The sequence below is a fragment of the Antennarius striatus genome, chromosome 9 (genome assembly GCF_040054535.1).
Source record: "Antennarius striatus isolate MH-2024 chromosome 9, ASM4005453v1, whole genome shotgun sequence".
Classification (NCBI taxonomy): Eukaryota; Metazoa; Chordata; class Actinopteri; order Lophiiformes; family Antennariidae; genus Antennarius; species Antennarius striatus.
In genome coordinates, this window is record NC_090784.1 from 11594716 (window position 1) to 11618762 (window position 24047).

At 41.1% G+C, this 24047-nt stretch overlaps 4 protein-coding genes across 11 annotated transcripts; 2 read left to right on the forward strand and 2 right to left on the reverse strand.

Annotated features, from left to right (window-relative positions):
• The first annotated feature begins 1109 nt into the window (after positions 1–1109).
• On the forward strand, positions 1110–9575 carry cdcp1a (CUB domain containing protein 1a). Its single transcript, XM_068323833.1, has 9 exons — positions 1110–1267; positions 2922–3143; positions 3265–3627; positions 3733–4101; positions 5109–5300; positions 5943–6305; positions 6392–6748; positions 7199–7286; positions 7470–9575. The coding sequence occupies exons 1-9, from the start codon at positions 1147–1149 to the stop codon at positions 7891–7893; spliced, it is 2499 nt and encodes an 832-aa protein (XP_068179934.1). The 5' UTR covers positions 1110–1146; the 3' UTR covers positions 7894–9575.
• A 611-nt stretch (positions 9576–10186) lies between these two features.
• Positions 10187–11544, reverse strand: clec3ba (C-type lectin domain family 3, member Ba). Its single transcript, XM_068324133.1, has 3 exons — positions 11316–11544; positions 11087–11185; positions 10187–10917 (listed from the first exon to the last, which is right to left on the reverse strand). Exons 1-3 carry the CDS (start codon positions 11410–11412, stop codon positions 10517–10519), a joined length of 597 nt encoding a protein of 198 aa, XP_068180234.1. The 5' UTR covers positions 11413–11544; the 3' UTR covers positions 10187–10516.
• A 1289-nt stretch (positions 11545–12833) lies between these two features.
• fez2a (fasciculation and elongation protein zeta 2a) lies at positions 12834–19525 on the reverse strand. Of its 4 annotated transcripts, XM_068323807.1 has the most exons (10): positions 19114–19525; positions 17581–17689; positions 17286–17402; positions 17051–17183; positions 15765–16024; positions 15502–15582; positions 15302–15377; positions 15154–15219; positions 14302–14327; positions 12834–13888 (listed from the first exon to the last, which is right to left on the reverse strand). In XM_068323807.1, the coding sequence occupies exons 1-9, from the start codon at positions 19428–19430 to the stop codon at positions 14317–14319; spliced, it is 1170 nt and encodes a 389-aa protein (XP_068179908.1). In that variant the 5' UTR covers positions 19431–19525; the 3' UTR covers positions 12834–13888; positions 14302–14316. The 4 variants fall into 4 exon arrangements, 3 of the variants coding, with proteins under 3 accessions (XP_068179908.1, XP_068179907.1, XP_068179909.1); XM_068323806.1 differs by lacking the exon at positions 14302–14327; XM_068323808.1 differs by lacking the exons at positions 14302–14327; positions 15502–15582.
• Positions 19526–19964: 439 nt separating this feature from the next.
• ubxn11 (UBX domain protein 11) lies at positions 19965–24047 on the forward strand. 5 transcript variants are annotated; one of them, XM_068323258.1, is made up of 14 exons: positions 19965–20124; positions 21045–21085; positions 21316–21411; positions 21490–21590; positions 21673–21724; positions 21805–21884; positions 21968–22067; positions 22177–22388; positions 22474–22551; positions 22624–22720; positions 22800–22903; positions 23006–23079; positions 23641–23790; positions 23878–24047. In XM_068323258.1, exons 1-14 carry the CDS (start codon positions 20054–20056, stop codon positions 24041–24043), a joined length of 1422 nt encoding a protein of 473 aa, XP_068179359.1. In that variant the 5' UTR covers positions 19965–20053; the 3' UTR covers positions 24044–24047. The 5 variants fall into 5 exon arrangements, with proteins under 5 accessions (XP_068179359.1, XP_068179358.1, XP_068179357.1 ...); XM_068323257.1 differs by having other exon boundaries at positions 19999–20124; positions 20586–21085; XM_068323256.1 differs by having other exon boundaries at positions 20058–20124; positions 20529–21085.

Here is a 24047-nt window from a genome sequence, read left to right on the forward strand (position 1 = left end):
AAGTTGAATATAGGATCATCATGTCAACAAAAATTGTTCATCAGCATCTATGACTGATTCTGTAAAATGTGTTATTAAGCGGATTGTCAACAAACTCATTACAACTAGTTGCTCCTGGTCCACAACACTGACACTGACCTTTCTTTATCTCAGTGCATTGTATGAGCGATTGGCTGTAATTATTAACTTGGTTTGCATCATGTGTTTTATCATAAGGCATTAAATAAATCTATCACTATTTAAGGAGTAAAGGTGTAAATTATGAGCAGCAGCTTTGTGTTGCATCTGTTTCAGGCAATGCTACACACCCTTTATGCTACTAGTTTACTACACAATCATAGAAGCTCATTAAAATACAAATGCTCTCAATTTTTTAAAAAATATTTTTTTTTTATTTTAGGGCATGAGCGCAGGTAAGGATTTTTCAGAGTAGCCAGTAAATCTGTCATAAATTGGTAATTAAGCCGGTAATATAGTGGCCTATTTATATCTTTGAACGACTTTGAACCTTTGGGTAAAGGACTTTTATCACACAAAACCTGGCATCGAAAAGATATTATTATTATTATTAATAATAATAATAATAATAATAATAATAATAATAATAATAATAATAATAATAATATCAGGGTAATCGTGTTCATCTTGGTAATACGAGTACACCTCTGCAGTTTTAAAGTCAACATTATTTTGTCAAAGAAAGAAACTAACAGTTTTTCTACTGTATGTACAGATGAGAATGGAGATGGTTGCCAAGTTGCAAGACCAGAAACACTTTTCTCTGTGTAGGAAATCCTGTTCAACATCGCTTCTTATTAGCCTCCAGTTATGTACATAAAGTTACATAACTGCTGTTTGTCTTAATCTCACCTAAATCGTGTTATAACCCCTTAGAGTTTACTACAAAGTGGAATTAGACAGCATTAGTTTTTTTCAGATTTTCTTCATAAACTGGCAACCAGTGATTTTTTTTTTCTTCTTCCTGCGCTCCAGTGAACTTTACCTGGTGAAATGGCCGACTTGGCCACGCCCCTACGTCACCTGCGTTTTTAAAGCTGTTGACTCACATTTCGAGGAAGTGGAGCGGTTGGTCTCACACCCACAGAGGAAAATGTGGCGCATATCGGTTTCACCTCATGAGGAGCTATGAAACCCTCGCAGATTGAGTGTCCGGATCCCGTCAGTAGAGCCTCTGTGTCGGCCAGCATGTCCTCAGCAGCAGCGGCCGCCCTCCAGCTGCTGCTGCTCACAGCCCTCACTGCTGCGGGTGAGTCCAGAACCAACCACATGGACACATGTCATGTCAGGGTCGGTGAGATGGGATCACCTCTGCACTTATTATTCATAAAAATAACCACAAGACATAAGTATTATATATTAAGTCTTTATAAGCCATGTGTTATTTGCTGTCAATAAGACTGCAGATTACATGTTAGAGCAGAATACTTTCATTTTGTATATTTCTTCATCCGTTTACAGCAGACTGAATTTTTTAAAGGTTGGATCTGAAGCAGAACAGAAATTAAAGTGTGGACATTTTTTTGTACTGTTCAATATAAATCCAAACGAAATGGTTCTCAGCACTAATCTGATGTTTCATGTTCATGATGATTGGTTGTGACTTGTTTTGTCCCTTCAAAAAGCATAAAGTTATATTTAGAGAGAGAGATCATACAGTGTGAAGCGGGATAGGTGAGACAGCAGAGGGCTCACATTAGGAATTGTCTTGGAACTCGGCTCTGTTTGCTCAGGCCTGTGAAGCCACATCCACTGCCTCATCCCGGTTAGTCAGTGTGACGGTCCTAAAATGAATTAAACTTTTTGTCTGATACATAGTCAGAGTAGTTAGTGTTTATTTCATTATGATCTTTACTCCCTTCATGGAGGCTAAACTTTCACCTGCTTGTTTGTTGCCTTGTTGACAGGATTACTTAAAGACTACTGATCAGCTCTGTATGACACACAGATGGAGGATGTGGATAGATCCCTTAAAACTTTGGTGTGGATTCTAGAAAGGGACATTTTCCGAGTTTTTTCTTTCATTTTCTTTATCATTGTGAGCGAGGGTTAATATAAAATGTCCCTCTCACTCCTTATGTGTGTGTGGGGGGGTGTCGGTCACCCTCCAGCTCAGGTCCTCTACCAGAACCCTGAGAATTTGAGGGTTCTTTGCAGTATCAGTATCTTAGCTGTCCAGAAGACCTCAGCCTTCTGGACTGGTACTTCTAAATCTTTTCTTGTTCCTTTTCATCCAATATGTGAATATGTAAATTTCATATGTTGCAGATGTTAATATGTATATTATTTAACTATTTATGTTTGACCCTCCCCCCCTTGCTGCCACGATCGCACAAATTTCCCCAATAAAGGTCAATAAAGGTCTATTATTATTATTATTATTATTATTTTTGATGGTGCTGTCAGCTGGTATGTACACATCTGTCACCAATGACCTCTTCTTCACTGTGTCCACCACCACTATGTCCGGACGGTCATAGCAGTCAATAGCTGTTTGCTGGTCTGGAAGCTGGAGAATCACAGTACCTCGTCCTGGTTCTCAAACATCTGTAGTGGTGCGTCCCATTGGGCCTTGAGTTCATCTCATCTGGTCCACACTGGGTACAGATGTTCCTGTACACTATTCCAGATACTTGGTTGTACCTATCCATGTACATTGATCCAGCTAGCATCTTGCACCCTGATATTATGTGCTGTACCATCTCAGGGTCTGATCCAGTCCGGTAGATCTTAGAATGCTTTTGTTTCAAAAGGAGCTTTTGCTTCTTGGTAGAGGTATGTGCTTTACTTAGTCTTCCTAGTTTGTGACTTTCCATTGCTGGGTTGTCATCTTGATGATCTGTGGAACATTATTACATATTTCTCTCTATTTGAAATGCTTTGTGTGATGTTCTTTTGTGCAGCAGCCCAGAGACTGAGCATCACCTCTGACAGAGGCACCATCATTAAGATCATCTCCACTGTTAAGAGTAGCCAGGGCAAAGGTTGCAAAGTGTGCACCACGGTAGGACGCTCACAGCAATGTGACACTTTACTTGTGTTAAAAGACAACAGCCCTGCCTCAGTGGAGTTTGATTGCTCTAGACCTCAAGACGTTTTCAACGTGGAAATTGTGAGAAATATAGGTAAGAGCAGGCTGAATGAAAATTAGATTATTTTGTTATTTAGCTTTCTAATACAATTGTTGTATTATTACAGTAATGATGGTTTTACTTGTGAAATTCATCTGCTAATATATATTTTCAGAATGTACTACAAAGTCATGTAATGGCCAAATCGTCCAGGCTGACTCCGGCTCACGACCTTTGGTGGGTTTTAATCGAAAGTTCATCTGGAACTTGAAGGCCTCTGTGCCAAAGGCATTCAAAATAGACTTCACCAACATGGGTCTGAAACAGATCAAGGCGTCGGAGAGATGTCCAGACAGACACAGTTACATCCTCCAGACCTCCCAGACTTCAGGGGATGTAATCATAGGGAAATACTGCAGGATGGGACCGATCTGCGATGCTCAGATGCTGAACCAAGGCAGCTTTTCTGTGGATGTCCCAGCAGGGCAGGAGCTAAAAAATGACCGGTTTGGAGTGTCTGTCGGGGAGGAAATCAAATGTAAGTTAGAACTTTTGTCTCTGAATACCTGCTTCTCTGTCCCATGTCTCCTGTATCAGATTTCACTATTTCATTATCATAACTAATGTTTTATTTCTCTCATAGCTCTTGCCAAATTGACCCTGACGTTGCCGACAGGGACGTCATCCTCAGAACTTCTCTCTGCAAACTACCCAGAGAGTTTTCCTGACAATGCCATGATGGAGTGGTACTTTCAGGTCCCAGACAAACACATGACAACTGTCCAGCTCCTAAATCTCACACAGCCTCTCTGTCTGAAGAAAGACACAGCAGTGGAGTACAACAGTGCTCGGGGAGGGGCGTCAGTACTGAAACTGACGGCCCCCCAGCCAGATCAGACTCAGGGAAGCTTCTCTCTGACTCTCAGGAACTGTGAGATGGACAGAAGACGCGCCGGCGCTCCTGGACTGTCGTTGGGCATTAAGGTGTTGTCTTCAAGTCAAAACTCACCAGGTTGGTCCATCATCTTCACCTGATGTTACAGTTTGGTTCCAACGCTCTCAGTGTTTTGAAGCCTCTGCTGACATGATATGTAGATGATGCAAAAAACATGGTGTAGCCTTAAAATGCTTGAGTTCCCTGAAGGCTCAAAAATCTATAGCTGAAATTCAAATAATCTACTCTATATCGAGCGTTTTTTAATTTATTTACCCTGTTTATGTTAGAATTTATAACTGGTCTGCATAAAGAAAATATTGCTGCTTTTGAATGCTCAAATGTGCAGATCATAGTTTCTGCTCACACAAACCATAACAAGGATGGGTGGTATAACTTTGGGGTCAGTCCAAATACAAAACAGTGTTTGAAAGCTTTGTTCACATTGTGTTTGGTCAATTTCACAGACATTCTGATTTTCAATAGCGATGGGTGACTCAATGAGATCCAAGCTTACTTTAAATAAAATGGTGTTTTTAACAGTTTAATTTACATTACTCAACAGAATATATAGAAAACGTCTGAGCATTTTTACAGACGTAAAATTTAAAGGACTGTTTCAATGTTTACCTGTCAACATATTAAAATAGATGCCGTTTTTTTAAGAGTCTTTAGCATCTTTTTTAGATTAGGTAGAGATGGGCTCTGTTAGGATAGCGGTGATGTGATTATGATATGCATGTTACTTGTGATTATATGTTCTTACCAAGTACAAATAATGTGTCTTTTCATTCGCTGTTTCATGTTATAACAAGGCAGTGACAAAGTCAGTGTGAGTAATAAAACACTGATGCAGAGTGTTGCCTTAGTTTAGGGGAGCTTTAAGATTGACTCATCACTGAGTCATGAATGACAGCAGTTGCTCATATCAGTCAATGCCTCTTTCAACTATCTGGAAATCCCATTCAGCTCTAATAGTTGAATCCAACTCAAAACTGTAGTCGAAAGATGACTTTGCAGTGAGACAGAAGGAGAGACGAAGATGCAGAAAAAATGTTGACGTCATTCTGTTCTGTTTCCTGTAGTGTCATGTAAAGTGGAAGTGAAAAGAATGGATGGTCTTTCTCTTCACATTAAGAAGCTGAGACCAGCCTCTGGCTGCCTGATGAAAATAAACTCTGTGCCAAAGGAGGTGATTACGGTCACGGCAGACGGTGTTCTGTCTTTTCAGGGTTGCCTTCCTGAAGATGTACAAGTCACTGCCACAAGAGTCATAGGTATGTCCACATCAGAGTTTTCGAGCATTCCATACAAGAATTCCATTAAGAACTAAGTGACAGTTAAGATGAAGACATTAGTATTTATTTAAGGCTTAATGAGGTCAAAATGTCATGAGGGGCAAGTCGATGTCATACCATTGAATATGAATGAAATTTATTAGATGATTAAAGAATCAAATATTTCTTCCTTTACCAGATAAAAAAGACCTTAAAATATTTATATCTGATTTCTGAATGAAATTTGAAGCATGCGTGTAGTAAATTCCATAACGTTGACATCAGTTTGACATGTCGCTTGTCCATTTTTACTGTGTAAATACCTTATTTTATGTAGTATTGAACATTCAATGTCTGCTCTGGGTTACTGTAGAAACAGTGGAGACTAGCTGTAAAAGTCTAAAGTAAGAAAAACAAAAGTTAGTTTCAGTCAATTATAGACTAATAAACAACTAATTTATGAGTATTACATTTAATTCCTGCTGGTGAATCCTGCACACTGGATGAACGAGGGGGTTACTTCACTGACTTAACAATAAAAAGTAACATACAGTCATTTAACTTTCACGGTTCAGGTAATTTTGGTTTATTTAGCGATTCAAAAGATTTAGATGGTTTGAACTGCCTGCTATTTTATTTCAGATTGTAGTCAACTTAAAGACAGCCCAAAGGCTCCATTCCGTCTGTCTGTGCCTCCGATGCCGACCTGCCTGCCGGCCCCTCTGACCAGCGTGGCCTGGACCCTCCGTGTTGCTCGTGATGGGGCCGTGGAGCTGACCTCTCCCATGGGGAACCTCAAGCAAGCCCTGCCTGGGCAACCATGCAATGACAGTATCATCATCAAAGTGGCTGAAGAAAATAGCAATACTATTGGACTATTCTGTCCTCAGGGACCCATACAGAATGTCCAAGTCCACAAAAATGTGTCAGTCACTGTGTCCAACATAGGGGGTAGAATATTCCGTATGCCTGTGCTGTTTGCCATGATGAAAGACGAGATACCAGGTAACGAGAAGCCTAAACTGAGTTAAAGTGATTCATTATATGTGTGATGTGGTGTTAAATCTAATTTTCTGTCTATTTCTGCTCAGAGAGATACATCTTCAGTGTGTCTCCAAAGAAAGACACTAGCTTCCTCCTGGCTACTCCTGGTTGGCCAGAAGGAATGAAGGATTATTCCACTGTCTCCTGGGTCGTCTCTTTTCCGACGAGGATGAAGGCTCACCTGATGTTTGCCAATCTGAGCCAGCCCAAGTGCAGAAACGGTCACACGAACATCAAGGTGCAGCGAGTCGGCCGTCTGGAGGAGGACTACAGTCGCAGGGAGGATGAGGAGGCTGAGAGTGAGATCATGGTCTCAGAGAGCTTCTTCCTCAACATGTCCAACTGTATGGCCGAGAGAGGAGACTTCACCGTTGTCACCAAGATCACTCTGCAGAAGAGCACCAGTAAGATGACGTTTGCACTGATGTTCTAGTTACCTGCTGCAAACCTTTCCTGTGGGGCATAGAGCTGATAATATCCAACTTAATTTAACTGTTTCTTTCACTACAATGTTCAGTTTTATTATGGATGACTCCATCATTTCTTCTTAATGAGACAAACTCATGGGGGTGTTAATGAAGTGCTTTCTTCCTGTGTTTCTAGGTGAGTTGATGACCATACAAAATCACAGTTCTAACACCAGTCTGTTAGTGCGAGCATGACAGCATTAACATTTAGCCCAAGCCCTTTTTATAATTAAGCGCAGCCCTACCCGGTAGCATGACTAATAGTCTTCAAAAGTCTCTTGATGGTGTGTTTTTTTTTTCTTTCTATGAACACAGGATGTATTTAAAGGAGTTGTTGTGTTATTATCTCCTGACTTCAGTTGTGTTCTTGTTGGTGTCTCTCATTAGATCTTCTGCTGACTATCATCCTGAGCGTCGTGGCTGTCCTGCTAGTCGTTTTTGTCATCGTGCTGGTAGCTGTCTGTGTGGTGATCAGGTGAGTGTGTGTTTTATTCACTGCTTTATTCAGGTTTCAGTCTAATTTTATTACATTGAAGTCTGTATTTTTGTATGTTTCAAATTACTCACTCTTTTTTAGAAAATATAACTGATATTAGAGTTTTGTCTGGGTCAACGTCATTTGAATTTAAGTTATTTATGTGTCTCTTCTGTCAAACAGGAAGAAGAAGAAGAAACTGAACCATGAAGTCTCCATTTACAATCCAAACGGCACAAGCTTCCTGCCGGGAGCCAAAGGTTTCCCAGAAACACACGAAGACAGTGAGCATGAGTACGCTTCCATTGAGGACACTCTGGTCTACACACACCTGCTGAGAAAGGGGGGAGAGATGGGCATCTACGGAGACTCTGACACGTACCGGCCCGTCACCGGGTGTTCGGACTCGCAGAAGCCGCTGGCCTCTGAAGGCAGCAGCAGGCAGGAGGCTCGGCTCTCCTGTGAACAGGCACCTTCACTTCCTGTGAGGCCTCCGAGCCACAACCATCCTCTGGTGGACAATGTGATTTACCAGGCTGACGACCAAAGCGAGGAGGAATGTTCCCTGAACCTGGGGCCCCGGCTGGAGCCAGAGGGAGGTAACTGATGATAGACTGGTTCCAGGTCTCTGCTTTTCACTTGAGCTACATAAACTCTGAGATATCTTTTCCCTGGGATCTGTGTGATGACCTGATGTTGAGTTTTGGCAAGCTTTGTTTTTTGCACCCATGACAGAGGCAAAAAAAAATCCTGTTGAAACTTGCCTGCAGCTGTCGGCTTGCCTTATCTCACATGAAGGTACCTTTGAATTTCAGAGCAGTACTTTCTAAACTGCTTTTTACCACGTATTATGACTATAAAGAGACACATTGCTTTTAGGCATTTTTTTGTATTTGATGTATTTTGTGCACATTATGCAGTCAACACAGGAGCAAAATCTGCAGTTTACATAATGATCTATTTTTCAGCTTTTCATTAAGGTGGTGAGGACTCTGCTCTTTCATAGCATCATCAGGATACAATGGTCTGATGATGGTCTGTATTGCAAGAGATTGCAGCAACAGCATATGTGAATGAATATTCTCTCTCTCTCTCACTCATTCTGTGTGTGTGTGTGTGTGTGTGCGTGTGCGTGTGCGTGTGCGTGTGCATGCGTGCGTGTGTGCTGACAGAAAGGCAAATACGCTCTTGTCGGTTCAATTTAGAGAACAGGTTTTCAAAGCGTGAAGAGTCGCTCTCCTGGGGGCCACTAACATTCCGAAGGGGGCTGTGAGTGTGTGAAAAAATATTGTATTAGTTGTTGCCATACTTTAGAAAAAGATCCAATATAATAGTCTACATGTGTGTGGTTTGGTTCAACAGATGGTTCAGCAATGCATGACTTTTGGGAACTTTTATTGTTTTCTGTTTTTCTCTGAGTTAAAATTTAAAGAAATCTTAAGACAGACTTAATTTATGTCTGTGGTGTAGATTGATATTAAGCTATCTTTTCAATTCCTGAGTCTTTGTGAGGTCATATGTACTCATGATTCCACGGTCATTTAGTAATTGAGGGAAAGTAATTGATTAAAGAAGGGTTGTTGCTTGCCTACCATCTCAGACTTTTGAAACCTCTGCTTTAGCTCTCAGATTTAATTTTGGAAATTTTTTGTCCAGGGATAAACAACAACTTTTTCAGTTCTTTATTTGGACCCATAGTTCTAAAAACAGACCCGCTGCTGGGTTGTTGTTTTTTTGTCGTTTTTATGTCGTCTGTAATGACTATATAGAATCATGTCATTGTTATAGTCACAAACCAGATTTTCAAATCTATTTCAATTTTTTTTCTGTATGTAACTTTACCTGCAGTCTATGAGCAAGAGATTACATTACAAAAATGTCAGTAGTTTTGTCGGATTCACTAAGCTAGTAATTGTTTAGAATTTAAAAAAAATCGCTGCATGAGGTATTTAATTGTGATAAGAGATAAAGACATTTTCATGTGATTCAAATGTTGGGTTTGGAGCGACTGTTGATGTCCCGACTAAACGAATGTGTGTTTGTGTTGTAAATATGTACATTAACAGGGATAGAAAATAAGAACAAAAGTTTCTAAAGTATTTATTTAGGTCACTGATCTGGACATTAGTTTGACTAAGAGAATATTAACTGATTTCCTTTGATGTAAAATGGAAATTAAAGTTTATTAAAATTTTGAAATAATAGCCCAAATGAATTGATTATTTGTCATGTCAAGCTGCTTTCCTCCTGTAGTTCAGAAACGTGACAGTAGGGGGAGACAAAGTTCCATCGGTATATCCTCACTACTGAAGAAGTGTCCTCAAAAGTAAGTATTTATTGATTTGCTTTTATTGCAACACCTTTTTTTTTGTTTTATTTTAGGGTTTTTTTTTCTAAAAATAATTTCCAAAATTTTCAATTTTTTTTTCACGAGAACCACAAAAGTTAGACACTCGAGTTGTTTTTATATTTACAGAATAATGCTCAGGAGATGAACTTCAGGAAAATAACAACAACTACATCAGTGAAGATCTCTCTCCTCTGTTTGACCCACATTTTAAAATTATTTGATGGTCTCTCATAATGTTGAGAGGCACACACAGGCCAGATTTTCTTTTCCAGGATGCAGATATAATGAATTTATAAATAAACATTAATACAGTGAAGCTGTTTGGGCAAGGTCAACATGATATGTTTGATAAGTTTATAGTCACAAATACGCATTTTTAAACAAGCATTTTTCCCCTGATGAGCAAAATGTTCTCAGTCCTATAAATAAAGAGCTCAGTGAGACGGCTGTAACTTGTTTATTAACATGTAATGTTACACCAGCTATACTGTATAACTTGACACTCAGGTCTACAGGTAAAAAATTTTTTTAAAACAAACAAACAAAAAACTTAGGAACAAGATTTTATTGCTTTAATTTGAAAAAAATAATAATAATAAACATAAAATACTGACAGACTATCCAGTGGAGTTTACCTTGAACTTTATCTAGCATGCTTTGGGACTATGAGTTAAATATATATGAAATATGTCCCAGTGACTTAAGCTCATACAGCATCATGTCCTACACTATTGTGTGGCATCAGGTGACATTGTAATGTTAAGGTCAGGAAAAGCTAAATAATCATGCAGCAACATTATTTGTCAATGTATTGCATAAATGTACCTCATAGTCTACATGACTGTTTTTTGCAGCGTGATGCTGATGTGGACCAGAGCCCTCACACGATGTTGAACTCACACACTGAGGCTTTTTCAGCTCGACAGCTCTCGTCAAACCATTTTCCGTTGGCCGTCGTGGAGAGGACACCGCAGTTCTGCCTGCGCCCTCCATCCGGCTGTAGGGTGACCTCTGTCTCCCAGTTCTTGAAGCGCAGGCTGGCGCCTGTTTGGTCTACCCACAAGCCATCAGTCACTATGTCATTGATGCCCAGCCAGATGTACTCCTCCGGGCCGATGCTCTGGCGAACGTAACTGTAGAGCTCATCATTCTCATAGCCCGACAGGGGGGTCACCAGACTGCCTCCTTTAGCACTGCAGTCTTCACCGGCTGTGTGGAAAGTCTTCTTCACTGGGTCAGCCAGGAAACACTTGCCGAGGACTTTGATGCCTCGCAGACAAACTGAGAGGAAATCAGGTAACAGTTAGTCTGGCTTACCGTGAAAAAATGGTGTTAAAATATTAAAGGAAATATGACGTGCCACTTCCTCTTGACTTCATATTGTACATGGTTTTGATGTGAAATATGTAAAGCAAATAACTTTCCAAAGGATTTTTGGAGATGAAAATACCTGTCTGTAAAGCCTGTTGCTCTTTCAACAAATTCATCTCTTGGATAATGTCATTAACCTGTTTCTTCAGCTCCTCAATCGCAGCACTGTTTTCAGAGTCTGTTGAAGAGACAACAACATGCTTTTTGGTAAATCCTGATGATAAAACAGTTCTTTCTACATAAAACCTATTCATTGATTTAACAAATGAGGATGCTTTCCTTTCTATCACCAGAATATCAACTCTTACCTTTCTTGCTGTTTCTTTTCTTTGAAGACTTTTGCTGGGATGTGAAGTGTGCCAGCAGAAGAAAGCAAAACATCAAGCAAATCCTTCTAGTTGCCATAATAGCTGGAAAAACTGCTTAAAATTTGCTGTTGAGGAAAGTTTTAGTTGCAGTGCCACAATAAGACCCTTACAGCTCTGAGTACTGCTCAGACTGTTCCCATAAGTGAATGAGGAAATATGTCAGAGAGAACAAATGTTTTACAGATGTTTAGCAGCTATTTGCGTTGTTTCAGAGGCACTGGGGGAAGATGGATGGTGGAGATTAACAGGATTTAGACAAGAGGAGTTGAAGTTCACATCTGAAAATTATCACAAACTACACCTCTTATCTGGACAATGAGCCACACGTGATACATTAAAGACTTTTTGTGCCATTTAAGGTAAAACAAAATTCTGTTTTGCAAGAGATTTCTCATAATTGCTGTTTGAGCAGTTTCTTCCCATCAACAGGCCTGCTGTGTTTCTGCTGACGGCTCCTGCAGCCAGTGGATGGATGTTTTCGGGTTTGTTTCATTGCCTACATCTGGATCTCCTCAGTGAGCGGGCCAGTGTTCTGGACACGTGGCAGGGACTTATATAATGAAAAGGCATCATTGTGAATCTAGTGTTTGTTGGTTCTTCTCACACATTAAAATTCTCACATCTCACAGCCAAGGAACACAATGAAACCCCCCATTTCCAGTCACTGGCAAAAACCCACTCAGCTTAGTCTTCATTCAGTTTACTGGATCATAAGTCATGTTCAGCCGTATCAGATCAGCAGACAAACTGCTTTATTACACCAAAGGTATGTTATTTATCTTTATTATGAAGCTGATTCCAGATGACTGTCTCATCTGGATGTTGTCTTAGTTTTTTTCTTCATGTGAGAATCTACTAGGGAGGATATTTTCAGCAGAAATAACTTCTGCCATTGCATTCAATGCTGATGTATCCTCATTAGTCATTAAACCAAAATACATAATTCAACATGCTGAGAAAGCTTTGCTGCTTTCAAGGACGTGGGTTGAGTTGGTGCCTCCTGCAGAGCTCCTCCTTCCTCCCAGTAAGTCATATATCTTTTTTTCAGTCATTTGTAGGAGCCCCCTTCCGTGCAGCCGACGTAGGGCTAGAGGAAGGGGTACACTCCGACTGACAAACAACTGTTCATGTTCATACCAGACAAACTGGGTGGGTAAAACAGAACAAACTAAAGTCAGAGCTGCATGTGTGTGTGTACTGTTATGAACCACATAGACAAGGGAAGAATGGACCTCCTCACAGAAAGCCCCCTCAGTTCAGATCCACACATTTGTTGATGTAATGTGACCCTTTTTTTTTTTTTTTTTACAATACAGATATTATGGAGCCATTTGTGCACAAATTTATTCTCACAAATCATTGATTTGTGGTATTTACTCTGGTGATAATGTCTTATTGTCATAATTTTATATTTATTCCTTCCAATTTTTTATGTTAACAAAAAAAGGAGACAGCAGGTGTGATTTTATCAATATATTTGAGATTAAACATTTATAAAACAAAGTAACAGCAAAGGAGTTCAGTGGGTAGTCCAGCAAAATGATGCTCAATGAAAATAAGTCATTTATAACGTACAAAAGTTCAGACAAAGGCAACTTGTTCATAAACAGGGGTACATAGAGGGTAACAATCATAATTCCCCTTCCTTTCATGGCAGACGCTTTGACCCTCGAGAGTTGACCCTTGAGAGTTTCAAGAGTTCTAGTAAGAGTCACTGAGGTATGGACAGTGCAAAGGTCACAATTTAGTAATCAAATGCATAGATAGTTACTTCACTAGTTACTTTCATTCATCGCCATGAACGCTGTCTTCCATAAAAATACACATCTTATTCTGCTGAGATGAATGCAGATGATGCATGTTCTCTGCAGATATGTGGAAGATGATCTACGTGATAGTTTTGCACATAATATGGTTTATTTTGCATATTTCTGAGTCATGCATCTCTCTGATCTGACTCATGCTGCTGCATTTACACTAATCCCTCCTGGATATATTTAATCCTAATTTACTCTTTTCTGTTTATTCCTTAAACTTTTCTTTTTCTTTTTTCTCTTTTCTTCTTTTTTTACATTATTCTCCTCTGTGTTTTAATGTGCTTTGTGCATTTGTTCACTACTCAGTGGATAACGAAGCACAAAACACAAATACAATAGAGAGCCTTTTATATAGCTCTACTCTTATTTATAGCAGGAAGCTAAGCACTGCTTCAAAACTTTGCAGAACATGTCTTTCTATCTGGGTATATTTCTCAAGGTTTTTCAATTCTGTTTCACAGTGTATGAAAATTAAAAATACAGAACAGAAGGGTCACAGCAACACACATTACAACGCTCAACACAAAATAAAACCAAAACAAAGAAAAGAACACATAATAGACAAATGCTGACATGCAGGAATAAATAATTTTTTCCTCATGCCTGTAAATAAATACAATGATTCCTCTTCATCTTGCAGCCGTGGTAACAATCTGACGCCTCTGGTCATCTCTCTGGTCTACGTCGGACAGAGCACTGTGAAAACCGTTGACATGAAAATGAGTCTAAAAAGTCTGAGTCATCAGGAAAAAAATGTAAACTGTGAAATTCAACATGAAGAAGAGGAAAAACAAGAGGAAAAAGTTTGTTTAGTGAACTGGTTAATGTCTGACTACACAGTAGTAGTGTAGGGGACGGTTAATACGTGCTGCACTAGGCAGGTAGAAAGGATTTAACATTAGTTGTAGCGTAAAAAGTTTTAAAGTGCGTCGGTGAGTGACTGGCAGAAGGGGGATCGACCATGCTGTGTGGGAGAGGGGAGCAGTCAGGAGAACGTGGGGTCAGACTGCACTACAGTTTGTTGGCGATGGGGGGGGGTGGGGGCTCTGCCGGCGTGAGCGGCAACACCACAGAAGTGAACACACATCACAAGAGAATGTGTCACAAACCTCTTCCTCCACTGATCAAACCAGAGCTAAGGCAGCAGCAAATAAGATCATGAGAAGCAGAAAGAAAACACGACAGGATGAAACAGAAGACGTGAACAGAAGGACACGGACAAACCACGCTGATTATTTGATGGAATTACGGAATTTCAAAGTAAATCAGGCCGATGGTGTGAAAGTCAATTTGCAGTTGGATTTCGTTTTATGTGAGAAACAAACATGAAGTGTTCACGAACTGAAAACATCAGCTGTTTCTACAGCCGCACCTGACAGGAGTGTCACAACACACAGTTACAATAACTGATCATTACAAATGAAATATTATCACGTTCATAACACAAATATCAACCAAACAATCAAGCTGAGTTCTAACTGAGTGTAATTCACTCACAAAAAAAAGACAGCACACTCAATAAACAAGGTTAAAGGTTGATTTGATCGATAGCATTTTTATATATATTATATATTCTTTATATATTACAATACTATCACAAATTCAACAGTAATGTCACTAGAATACTGATGGTTCTGATATGACCACAGTGATGTGTGGGCTAGAATGTTCAAGGTGATGTTGAAGGAGCTCAAACTGATCTGTCCTGCAGAGGCTCAATGCAGCGTTAGCAGTTTCTGTGAAATCCCCCTTTTGCACCATCGCTTCTTCTCTTCAGCGCGTTAGAAAGCTGCATTTTGCCCCTGCATGGCAGCAATCACTGAGCAGAACTGAATCTAGATTATCTATGTCAAATCCACCATGCAAAGCCGCTGTTGGGGTTCTTCATCTTTACATTCCAGACACAATCACAGCTGATCAATCAATAGAAAATTCAACGACATAAAAACCAAAAAGCTCACCTTTGAGAATATAGTCCGTTAAGAGACCGGGCACCTTGTCGCTGTCCTCTCTCATTGCTTGGAGGACTGCCAGGAACCAGATGGAGATGAGGGAACGTATCAGTTACAGCCAATAACATGAATGTACTGTTAGTACAAAGAAACTTACTCTTAGTCAGGATCTGGAGGTCCTGGAGCGAGGGCGGATGTCCTGTCTTCTCATATGGGATGACAGTGGTCAAATACTGTAAGAGACAAAGGGAGACACGGGATTAGGGCAATGCTTTTTCAGGAATGACAGTCCACAAATTCTGCATTTTCAGTGCAGAGAAAAGAGGGACCACATTCATGAGAGAGAGAGGAAGTGACCTGTCTTTCACTGCACCCGCTCCCAAAGGTTAGCCGGAAGCTGTTCTGAATGACAGAAGAGAGCCCCTCCATGCTGAAGCGCTGAGGTGGGGGGCAGGAAAGCAGAGAAACAAAAGGACGAGTGGCGACCAAAGGATGGGAAGAGGTTTCAGGAGAGATCATGGAAAATAAAAGAACAAATCCAGTGAGGAATGAAGTGGACAGAACAGAAAACATAAATAAGACCTTTCAAGATGACATTTGCTGGAGAGCAAATGACTCACTGATCCGAGCTTCTTGTCTGCCTGGCCCTGGCCGGCTCCTCCTTTGAGCTTCTTCTTCTTCTTCAGGAGCTCCCGGTGTTCCCTCTGCCGGTTTTGGACATCAATGAGCACCGAAATGAAGCTGTTCTTTACCTCCTTCTCAAACTCCAGCTCGTCTCTGAGAGCCAGCTGCTGAACCAGCTCCTCTGAGAACCTGCTGATGTTCATCTCCAGCTCCTCCAGATGTTCATACAGCTCAGCAACATTCAGGATCCTCACCCCTGGACCAAAGAGAGACACACACTATCAAAGGCCTCTTTCCAGATTTCTGTTTGCTGAATTCCAGCACACAGCTGCTGTGTGTAACATCTTATCAAAGTAATTATGTACAGTAAGAGGGAATGGGTCCTTTTAGATTATTCAGAATTCACTAATTTTGCATTCAGTGAATAATTAATTTTCTGGATGACTTAAAGGTAAACTTCTGCTTTTAGAGTAAAATATCTGACGTAACAGATGGAACTTTTTGATCTGTGTCAAGTCAAATCAACATGCACTGCAAAAAAATATCAAGTTAGGATGTGAAATTTAGAGTTTCACATTGAAAATGATTGAAAAATTCCTTTGTGGACGTGCAATAGCAGCAATAAAGGAGAGATCTATTGTTGTTATACACAGGTAGTTCTCAACCTACAAACACAATTGGTTCTTAGAGGCTGTTGGTAAGTTGTATTTGTTCATGACTTTTTATTTATTAAATTTGAATCTATATTTGCAGGCTGCATGGTGGCGCAGTGGGTAGCGCCGTCGCTGGCAGGGTTCCAGTGTTTTCTTTGACGAGTTTCTACGTTCTCCTCGTGTCTGCATGTTTTCAGGAGATGAGACCGGTCCTGCTCGGAGGGGGTTGCTGCAGAAAGAAGAACTGAAGTACTATAGTCAGATATGGCAGCGCACATTTGTTCATATCTCCAAATGTTCGTAAGCCGGAGATGTTCATATCTTGAGGACTACATATAATTTTTCTGGTGTAACCAAATTCCACACCCAGACTAAAATCAAAGATGTGTCTTTGCTTTTGTTACTGATGATGCAAAAGAATAATAAAAATATATTATCAGCAATTACCAGATAATGAATCAGTACTGATAACTATAGTCGATGATATGAGAACATAGCAAATACAGATTTTGATAGAATGGATTTGCAACAAATTAATTTGCAACCTACTAATAAAGAAAAAGGAGAAGAAGAAGGAGAAAGAGAAAGAGAAGGAGAAGGAGAAGAAGCCCCGATCAGCTGGAACTCACTCTTCTCATAGCTGGGGCTGCTGGTACCCCGCTGGGCGTCTAAGGAGAAAATGGAGAGGTCCGACTGCAAAGGATGCTGCTCTGCCTCCATTCCAGGACAGTCCTGCATTATCTCCTCTATTTCCTCGATTACCTAAACAGAGCAGCAGTCGGAGAGGAAGCACAAGAAAACACAGTAAACACACACCATGAAATATCTGTCTGTCAAAAATGACGCTGGAGGATCTCAACACACCTGGTCTGCTGTGAAAAGCGGCTCCTCTGCGAGAAACGCGACGATGATGGAGTGCATGTCCAGTTGTTCCCTCAGCTCCTCATCATCCGACAGCTCCAGCGTGACATCAGTCGTTTCCTGTCCCAGAGCAGGAAAGGGGGGGGGGGGTAATTTAATCAGATCTCTAAACCCCAGAACAATGAATGTGTGAGATCTGGAGATAAAAGAGATTTAGCGAGGGAGGGGGTTGGGGTGGGGGTGGGGGGGTCACAGGAAATTGGGACAGAGACAGAAGGGGAGAGGTGGGATCACTCACCGGTTTCTCTCCCAGTTTGAATGTGGGGATGTGGAGGGAGCATGTTCTGGACTCCATCCAGTCCACGGGCTTCACACAGCCGTAGTTCCGGGTCAAAGCGTTCCAGATTCTACGGAGGGAAGGGGCAGAACCACCTTCAGTGTGAATCGACCCTCAGACATGAAAACATGTGAGAGATGATGGTTGGACTGAAATGTGAAAGGTGTTGGGCATTTGTTGTTATCTTACATATCATTACAAAGAGTAATGATATGTCAGATGACACTTTCTGAGAGAAATGAGAGATGTGCAGCAAATAGGGACTAAACTGAGGATGCTGTCATAATATATTCCTAGCAAAGGCATCAGTGGAGACTATATGTACAAAGATGTCAACAGAATAAAAAAAGTAGACGTCACAATCAGATTAAGAGTTTTAAGCAGCAGTTGACTTTATAATCCCGCCTGAGTTTATCAACTGAAAAATGCCCTGATGATGACATGAAATCCAGATCTCTTCAGAAAGCAGAGGAAATCATTTTTCACCCCACACACCCACACCCACACCCACACCCACACACACACACACACACACACACAAACAGCCTCTGATCCGTTAGTGTTTGTAGAGTCCAGCAGCCGTCCTTCATTAAAAAAAAAAATCATTCATGCCAAAAGTGATTCATTCTAAAGTCATTACTGATCAGATAATTTTAATTTTAGGTTGGGTGTGATTTATTGGGGGCTATAGCATGTTGATGTCACACCTTTACATGTCATCCTCTGAAGATGTTAACATGTTTTATTGTTCACCGACAGGATGATAAAATAAAGTTTCTGATCAGATGAGAGGGCCTAAAGGACAGGGATCTAAAGCTCCTTACATGTAAACGTTTTCACGTACATGTTTTGTTAAATTAATCCACTGTGAGTGGTTTCACAGGTAAGAATAGAATCCAGCCTACATTTACTACATACAGTGTTACTACATTAAAAGTACTTTATGGTTTTCAATAGGAATTAGTTCACGGTTGATTGATCTGGTTTTGTTTTCTTGATTCATCCACAATTGTTTTCTTTTCTTTTTTTTTCATGTTTCCATCATAATTTTACCTTCCCAGAGGATTTCCATTTTTAAATGTATTGATTAACTGATTGGTCAAATAAAACAAAGTAGGCAGCTTTTGCTCCAGTAATGTTCCCTATGATCATTTACCTATCAGTCCACCCATAATGATCAATACCCGCCCTTTGAAGCCATTCGGGGACAAATACCGACAGGATATCGACCCTCACGTTCCATCTGCTATTACAATGGCAGCAGATCTATGACGTCATGACCAAACATGGATGCCGTCATTGTGTGGCAGTGTTGTCACTGTCACGTCCTTTGAAAACATTCAGCACTATTTAAAATACTGGATTCCTGACTGATTGAATTACACACAGGTCTGCAGGTAATAAAACTGTCTCTGTGTTTTGGAACTAGAAATAAACAAACAAACAAACAAACAAACAGACAAACACGCTGTAGGTCCACATACACACACTCACTCGTCTGTCTCCAGCAGGGTTTCCTCGGTGATCACACTCGGGGCGATGTTGTCCGATTGGATGTCAAAATTTCGGAAGCACACCGACAACTTCTGCTCCAAGTCGCCCACTAGGTCCCCCGTGGACGTGAACTCGCCGGTTTCCCCCGGGGGGAAGCTCCGGTCGTGCCGATGGAGGACATCATTTTTCGGTAGTGCCACCGATTCCCCTGCGGTGACCGAACGGCCTTTCTGCGGCACCTGCTTCTGGACTAAACCCAGGTTCACATCACCCACAGTCGGTCTGCGGGGGTCTGGGTGTGCGTCGGTGGCGGCCATCGCCCGGCCAGCCTAACCGCTCCGGGGTGATGGTGGATGTGGTGCAGGAGCGGCAGGCCGCAGCATCCCCCCCCCCACCTGAACGTCCGCTCCGCTCTCACATGCAGCGGGGCTGGACCGGACGGCGAGGCTGCAATGAAGCAGCGTGAATGTATTATTAATAGGCAATGATCTCATGAAACCTGAAGTGATGGAAAGCACGTGGGTAGATTTTAGTGTTAATAGTAGGTTACATAATCATTACATTTCCAATATTGATTAAAAAGTCACTATGAAGATGAAAATGTTACATCCTTGGACCAATCACCTAGAAAACTTATATAAAATACAAAATTATATAAAATTATGCTTGTTTTTCGTATTTCTTATTATCTCTAAATAACAGTAGTTTTTAGGTAAGACAAATATTACAACCGCGTTTAATATAGAAATTTGACATCGAGATGAGGCGAGTGAAACAGCGACACCCTGTGGCAGAGATGTGAATTGCTGTCTCTGTGTTGCTACTGGCAGCCAACGCCAAACAAACTCAAAGTCACCGCTGGGAGGGAGAGACCACAGTTTGGACCGGGACCAGGGTGGAGTCGTTAGCGTTGGGTGTTTATCTCCAGCACTCAGTCGAAATGAGCTCACCTCTGACACTGCTGAAGAAAACAAAGCGCACCCCTCTGCAGGACCCCCTCAGGGAGCGTAGGTGGGTTCATTTGCTCTTTGCACTCTGCTTTACCTTTTTGTGCACCAATCCTGTCTGTTGCACCAACACTGCTGCTTTATGTTGGGAACAAATAAAGTTTTTTGAAATGAATCTCCTTTTTTAATTTAATTTCAATAAAAGAGTAAATTGGCATATGCATGTGACAAAAAGAGTTCATAAGAAGAATATTCATACCATTGTGTATACCTATATTATATAAGAACTATATATAATATATACTATATATAATAACAGCTGACATCTAACTCTTTTGCATGGTTTCCTTGATAATAGCCAGAACTGCTTTAGTTTTTACATCAATAGCTGTGGCTTTGTATTGCTTAGAACAGCTTTAAGGCATTCCAAGTTTTATTTTCTTTCTGTTTTAATCACATAATACACAGGTGTTGTTCTGCCCTAATGGAGGTAATAGTATGAAGAACAACACAATTATATCACAGGTCCTCTCAAGGGTCATCCTGAGGTGACAGAGGCAGTGGAAACGGGCTTTTGGCAGGCCTACAGTCATCTCCACCTGGACTCTCATCCTGCAGTGAACCCAGCTGAAGTTCTGTGTGGGGCCTGGTTCAGCCTTGGTTGCCACGGGTAACCCCTGTCCCCCAGATAAAAGCCATTAGTCTCCTGTGATGTTTAGTGGATATATTAGAGTGCATTAAAGGACGGAGACAAGTGAGTTATTACAAACCTTTACGCTACCTAATACGTTGCAGCTTGCTGCTCAGGTAAGACCGTATGTACGTTTGTGAGTCATGAACCGACCCGCAATGTACAATCATGAGTCATGAAATGACCCAGACCACTTTGCCTCCAAATCAAGAAACGGACCCCAGGAAGTTAGACTCATTTCAGCTCATTTCACCTGTCAGGAGCATTAGCATTCATTTATATTTGCTCTACAGGGAAGGACAAAAAGTGTCGTTCAGGAGGAATCTGCTAAAAGGTCTGTCAAACCATTGCACTTCCTCTCAAACAAGCATCACAATAAATATAATGTAACTATATATAAATGTGAACTGTCACTTCACAGACTGATTACATTTTTCATCTGTATGACCCATCATATGTACTCCTACTAACATTTGCCACTAAAATGTAGATTACAATCCTGAATGAGAATATTACTAATATGGATATACAGTATTCACATGGTTCTGTGGTTTCTGTTATCAGAACTGCCAGACGGCTGTAGTGATGACGATGACGAATCCTCTCACGCTGCAGCCAGTCCCGCTGCCCCTGCAAAGGCCAAAGCTCATTCAAGAAAAGGTGATTCAGTATTTGATGCGATATGGTGCAGTATTCTGATGTTCTGCTGACATGCTGTTCTATCACCTTGATATTCAGATGATGCTCCGAATGACTTTGAGCTGATGTCTGCGATGATGACGCGGGTGTGTCTGCTAGAGAGAACAGTGAGGAGTCAAGCACGGGAAATCGAGTGCAAGGTGAACATGACTCCTCCATATTTATAGCCACACTGCGCTAACAGACCTATGAAACATGAAACTGATATTAAATGTTGTAAAGGATAACAGGATCCAAGTCTTGGAGGAGAAACTACGACGTAAGAAACAACAAGGTAACGTCCAGACACCCGAGTTTGATGTCTGCCTTATATTTCTATAAAATGATCTGTGTTTTTCTTGTGTGATTGATTAGAGGGCTCCCATGATCTGATAATTAGAGACGATCTTGATGAAAGGTGCCAAAGACTGCAGAATCAAGTTTGTGAGATGGAGGTAAGATGTCTCAATCAAACGTTTCATGCATGTTTTTGATTAAAGTAACAACATGCAACATTCTGCTGATTCATCACCTGCAGAGCTTTCTAAATGACTACGGGTTAATCTGGGTGGGAAATGGTGACAGCAGCGACTCGACTGGAACCACACCTGATGTGGAGAGAGGCTCAAAGCAGTCAGGTAGTTTTCATCTGGTTACATCTGTAGGATCCAAGCATTCTCTGGACACATCTACAGCATCTCATACTTAAAATAGTTCCTATAATGCTGAGCATCTTTCCCTCCACAGACACCGCTGCAGTCGGAAACTTCCGCATGAACTTTGACCTTGTGCTGCAGAGGATAAAGGACCTGAACGCAGGGGAGGGAGAATGTTTTGTACAGTCGACCTGCACAGGAGCACAGCTGGCAAAAAAGAATCCGGTTCACCTGAGTCTCTACAGCAACGGGATCGTCATTTTTGACGGTCCTTTCCGTTCCTACCAGGAGCACAGCACCCAGGTTAGCACGCTAAAACCGCACAAGATAGAATTCTTTAAATTGGGATGCTCTGCAGGGACAAACAATCTTTCTTCATTTTTTGCAGCAATGCATGCAAGATCTAATGGATGGCTACTTTCCGACTGAGCTTCAAGAAACATTTCCAGATGGCGTCCCTTTTGAGGTTTGTTATTTCTGTCTGTGCGCCTTCGGGTAAATGTGCTTCGTTTGTGATTGTTGCAATTTTTTTGTGCAGGTTTATGACAGGCGAGATGAGGAATTCATCCTGCGGTCACCTTGTAATAAATTTCCTGGTGAAGGACGGGTTGTTGGTGGGAAGAAAAATGAAACTGGTCTGTCCCACAAACCTCACATTGATACACCAAGAGATGCACTGGTATTTATTGCCTCTGTCATGTTTTCTTCTTTCAGCTAGAAAGCTGAAGGTGGATCAGTTCCTTAACAAGTTACCAAAGGGTGTGTTTGAGGCTGGTGGTGTGACTGATATCAGGGACTCACTGACGCATGTCCTGAAGGTGATCAGTAGCCGTTTCACAGTATCTGCATTTCTCAAATGCGCTTTAGCAGAATGCACAGCTCTCACGGTATGATCATCATTTAACAAATACTCTTAACAGGGTTCATCTGCTGGTCAGAGCAGCTCGTCAGTGGAGCCCATAGAAACGGCAGCAATGAAGAGGATGAAGCAAAGGTATTACACAATTGTACATAATGAAAGCGCAGCTGTTTTTGATTCAGTATTTGATACACTACCAGTTTTTGGTCATTATAAACTAATATTAGGTCAGCAGACACTGTTCAGATATTTTGAAATTTATTTTAAATTACAGTTGATGTAAGGTTTTTTAATACAACAATGTAGAATATTTCAATTTGATCTCAAGAATCTAGTTCATGTTTTTGAGTTTTGTTAATCACCCAGTGGAAGATACATGGATTGAACATGTAATGTCAACGCATTTAACTTTATAAGCAATGAATGAAAAGAAAGCAGGGGTTGATGGGGTTAAAGGAGTTATTAGATCCGTGGACATGCTACATGATGTAAAGGCTGATTGAAATGTCGGTGGGTCGGCTGCATTAAGATGGAGATTATGACACACACTGGTCTGGAAAATATGACATGTCATCAGGGATGATCAGCACTGGCCTGATGAATCCACTGGAGGTCAGGTCTGACGTCCTGCCTGGTGTCTCCTGTCCATCTGCTCCTTCGTTATTATAACAAGTTTATTAATTCTGTGCCTTACAGGCTGCAGACAAACAGTTCTGACCGGCCTGCCTCTGCTCACAGCGTCATTAATCTAAAGGTGAAATCTGAAGACAGAAAACAAACTTTCACATTGAAAATGTACTTGTCAGAAACAATTGGCCACCTGCGGCAGTATGTGGATAAACACAGGTGAGAGAACGTCCTCCCTCAGTGCGTCTGTCTTTATATCTATCTTTACATCATGTGACACTAAGCTTTCCATTTCCTGTATCACAGAAGAGGTTCTCTGTCTCCTTATGACATCATCAGTGCACACCCACAGTGCTCCTATCATGAGGACTCCCAGACGTTACAGTCCTGTGGACTGACAGCTGACTCCACTCTGCTGCTGCGAAAGAAAAAACCTCCATTATTCACTGAAGGCAATAAAATGAACTTGTAAAAGT

Excerpts from the sequence above, each read along its gene's own strand:
- cdcp1a (XM_068323833.1), top strand. The coding sequence starts at position 1,147 with ATGAAACCCTCGCAGATTGAGTGTCCGGATCCCGTCAGTAGAGCCTCT. Across the intron at positions 4,102-5,108 it reads TTCAAGTCAAAACTCACCAG|TGTCATGTAAAGTGGAAGTG; the intron begins GTTGGTCCATCA and ends TGTTTCCTGTAG. Across the intron at positions 6,306-6,391 it reads GATGAAAGACGAGATACCAG|AGAGATACATCTTCAGTGTG; the intron begins GTAACGAGAAGC and ends ATTTCTGCTCAG.
- clec3ba (XM_068324133.1), bottom strand. The coding sequence starts at position 11,412 with ATGGCAACTAGAAGGATTTGCTTGATGTTTTGCTTTCTTCTGCTGGCA. Across the intron at positions 11,186-11,315 it reads GAAAAGAAACAGCAAGAAAG|ACTCTGAAAACAGTGCTGCG; the intron begins GTAAGAGTTGAT and ends TCTCTTCAACAG. Across the intron at positions 10,918-11,086 it reads GCAACAGGCTTTACAGACAG|TTTGTCTGCGAGGCATCAAA; the intron begins GTATTTTCATCT and ends ATTTCCTCTCAG.
- fez2a (XM_068323806.1), bottom strand. The coding sequence starts at position 19,430 with ATGGCCGCCACCGACGCACACCCAGACCCCCGCAGACCGACTGTGGGT. Across the intron at positions 16,025-17,050 it reads CAGCCCCAGCTATGAGAAGA|GGGTGAGGATCCTGAATGTT; the intron begins GTGAGTTCCAGC and ends TCTTTGGTCCAG. Across the intron at positions 15,220-15,301 it reads CCTCCAGATCCTGACTAAGA|TCCTCCAAGCAATGAGAGAG; the intron begins GTAAGTTTCTTT and ends GGTTCCTGGCAG.
- ubxn11 (XM_068323257.1), top strand. The coding sequence starts at position 20,920 with ATGAGTCATGAAATGACCCAGACCACTTTGCCTCCAAATCAAGAAACG. Across the intron at positions 21,591-21,672 it reads CACGGGAAATCGAGTGCAAG|GATAACAGGATCCAAGTCTT; the intron begins GTGAACATGACT and ends AATGTTGTAAAG. Across the intron at positions 23,791-23,877 it reads CAGTATGTGGATAAACACAG|AAGAGGTTCTCTGTCTCCTT; the intron begins GTGAGAGAACGT and ends CCTGTATCACAG.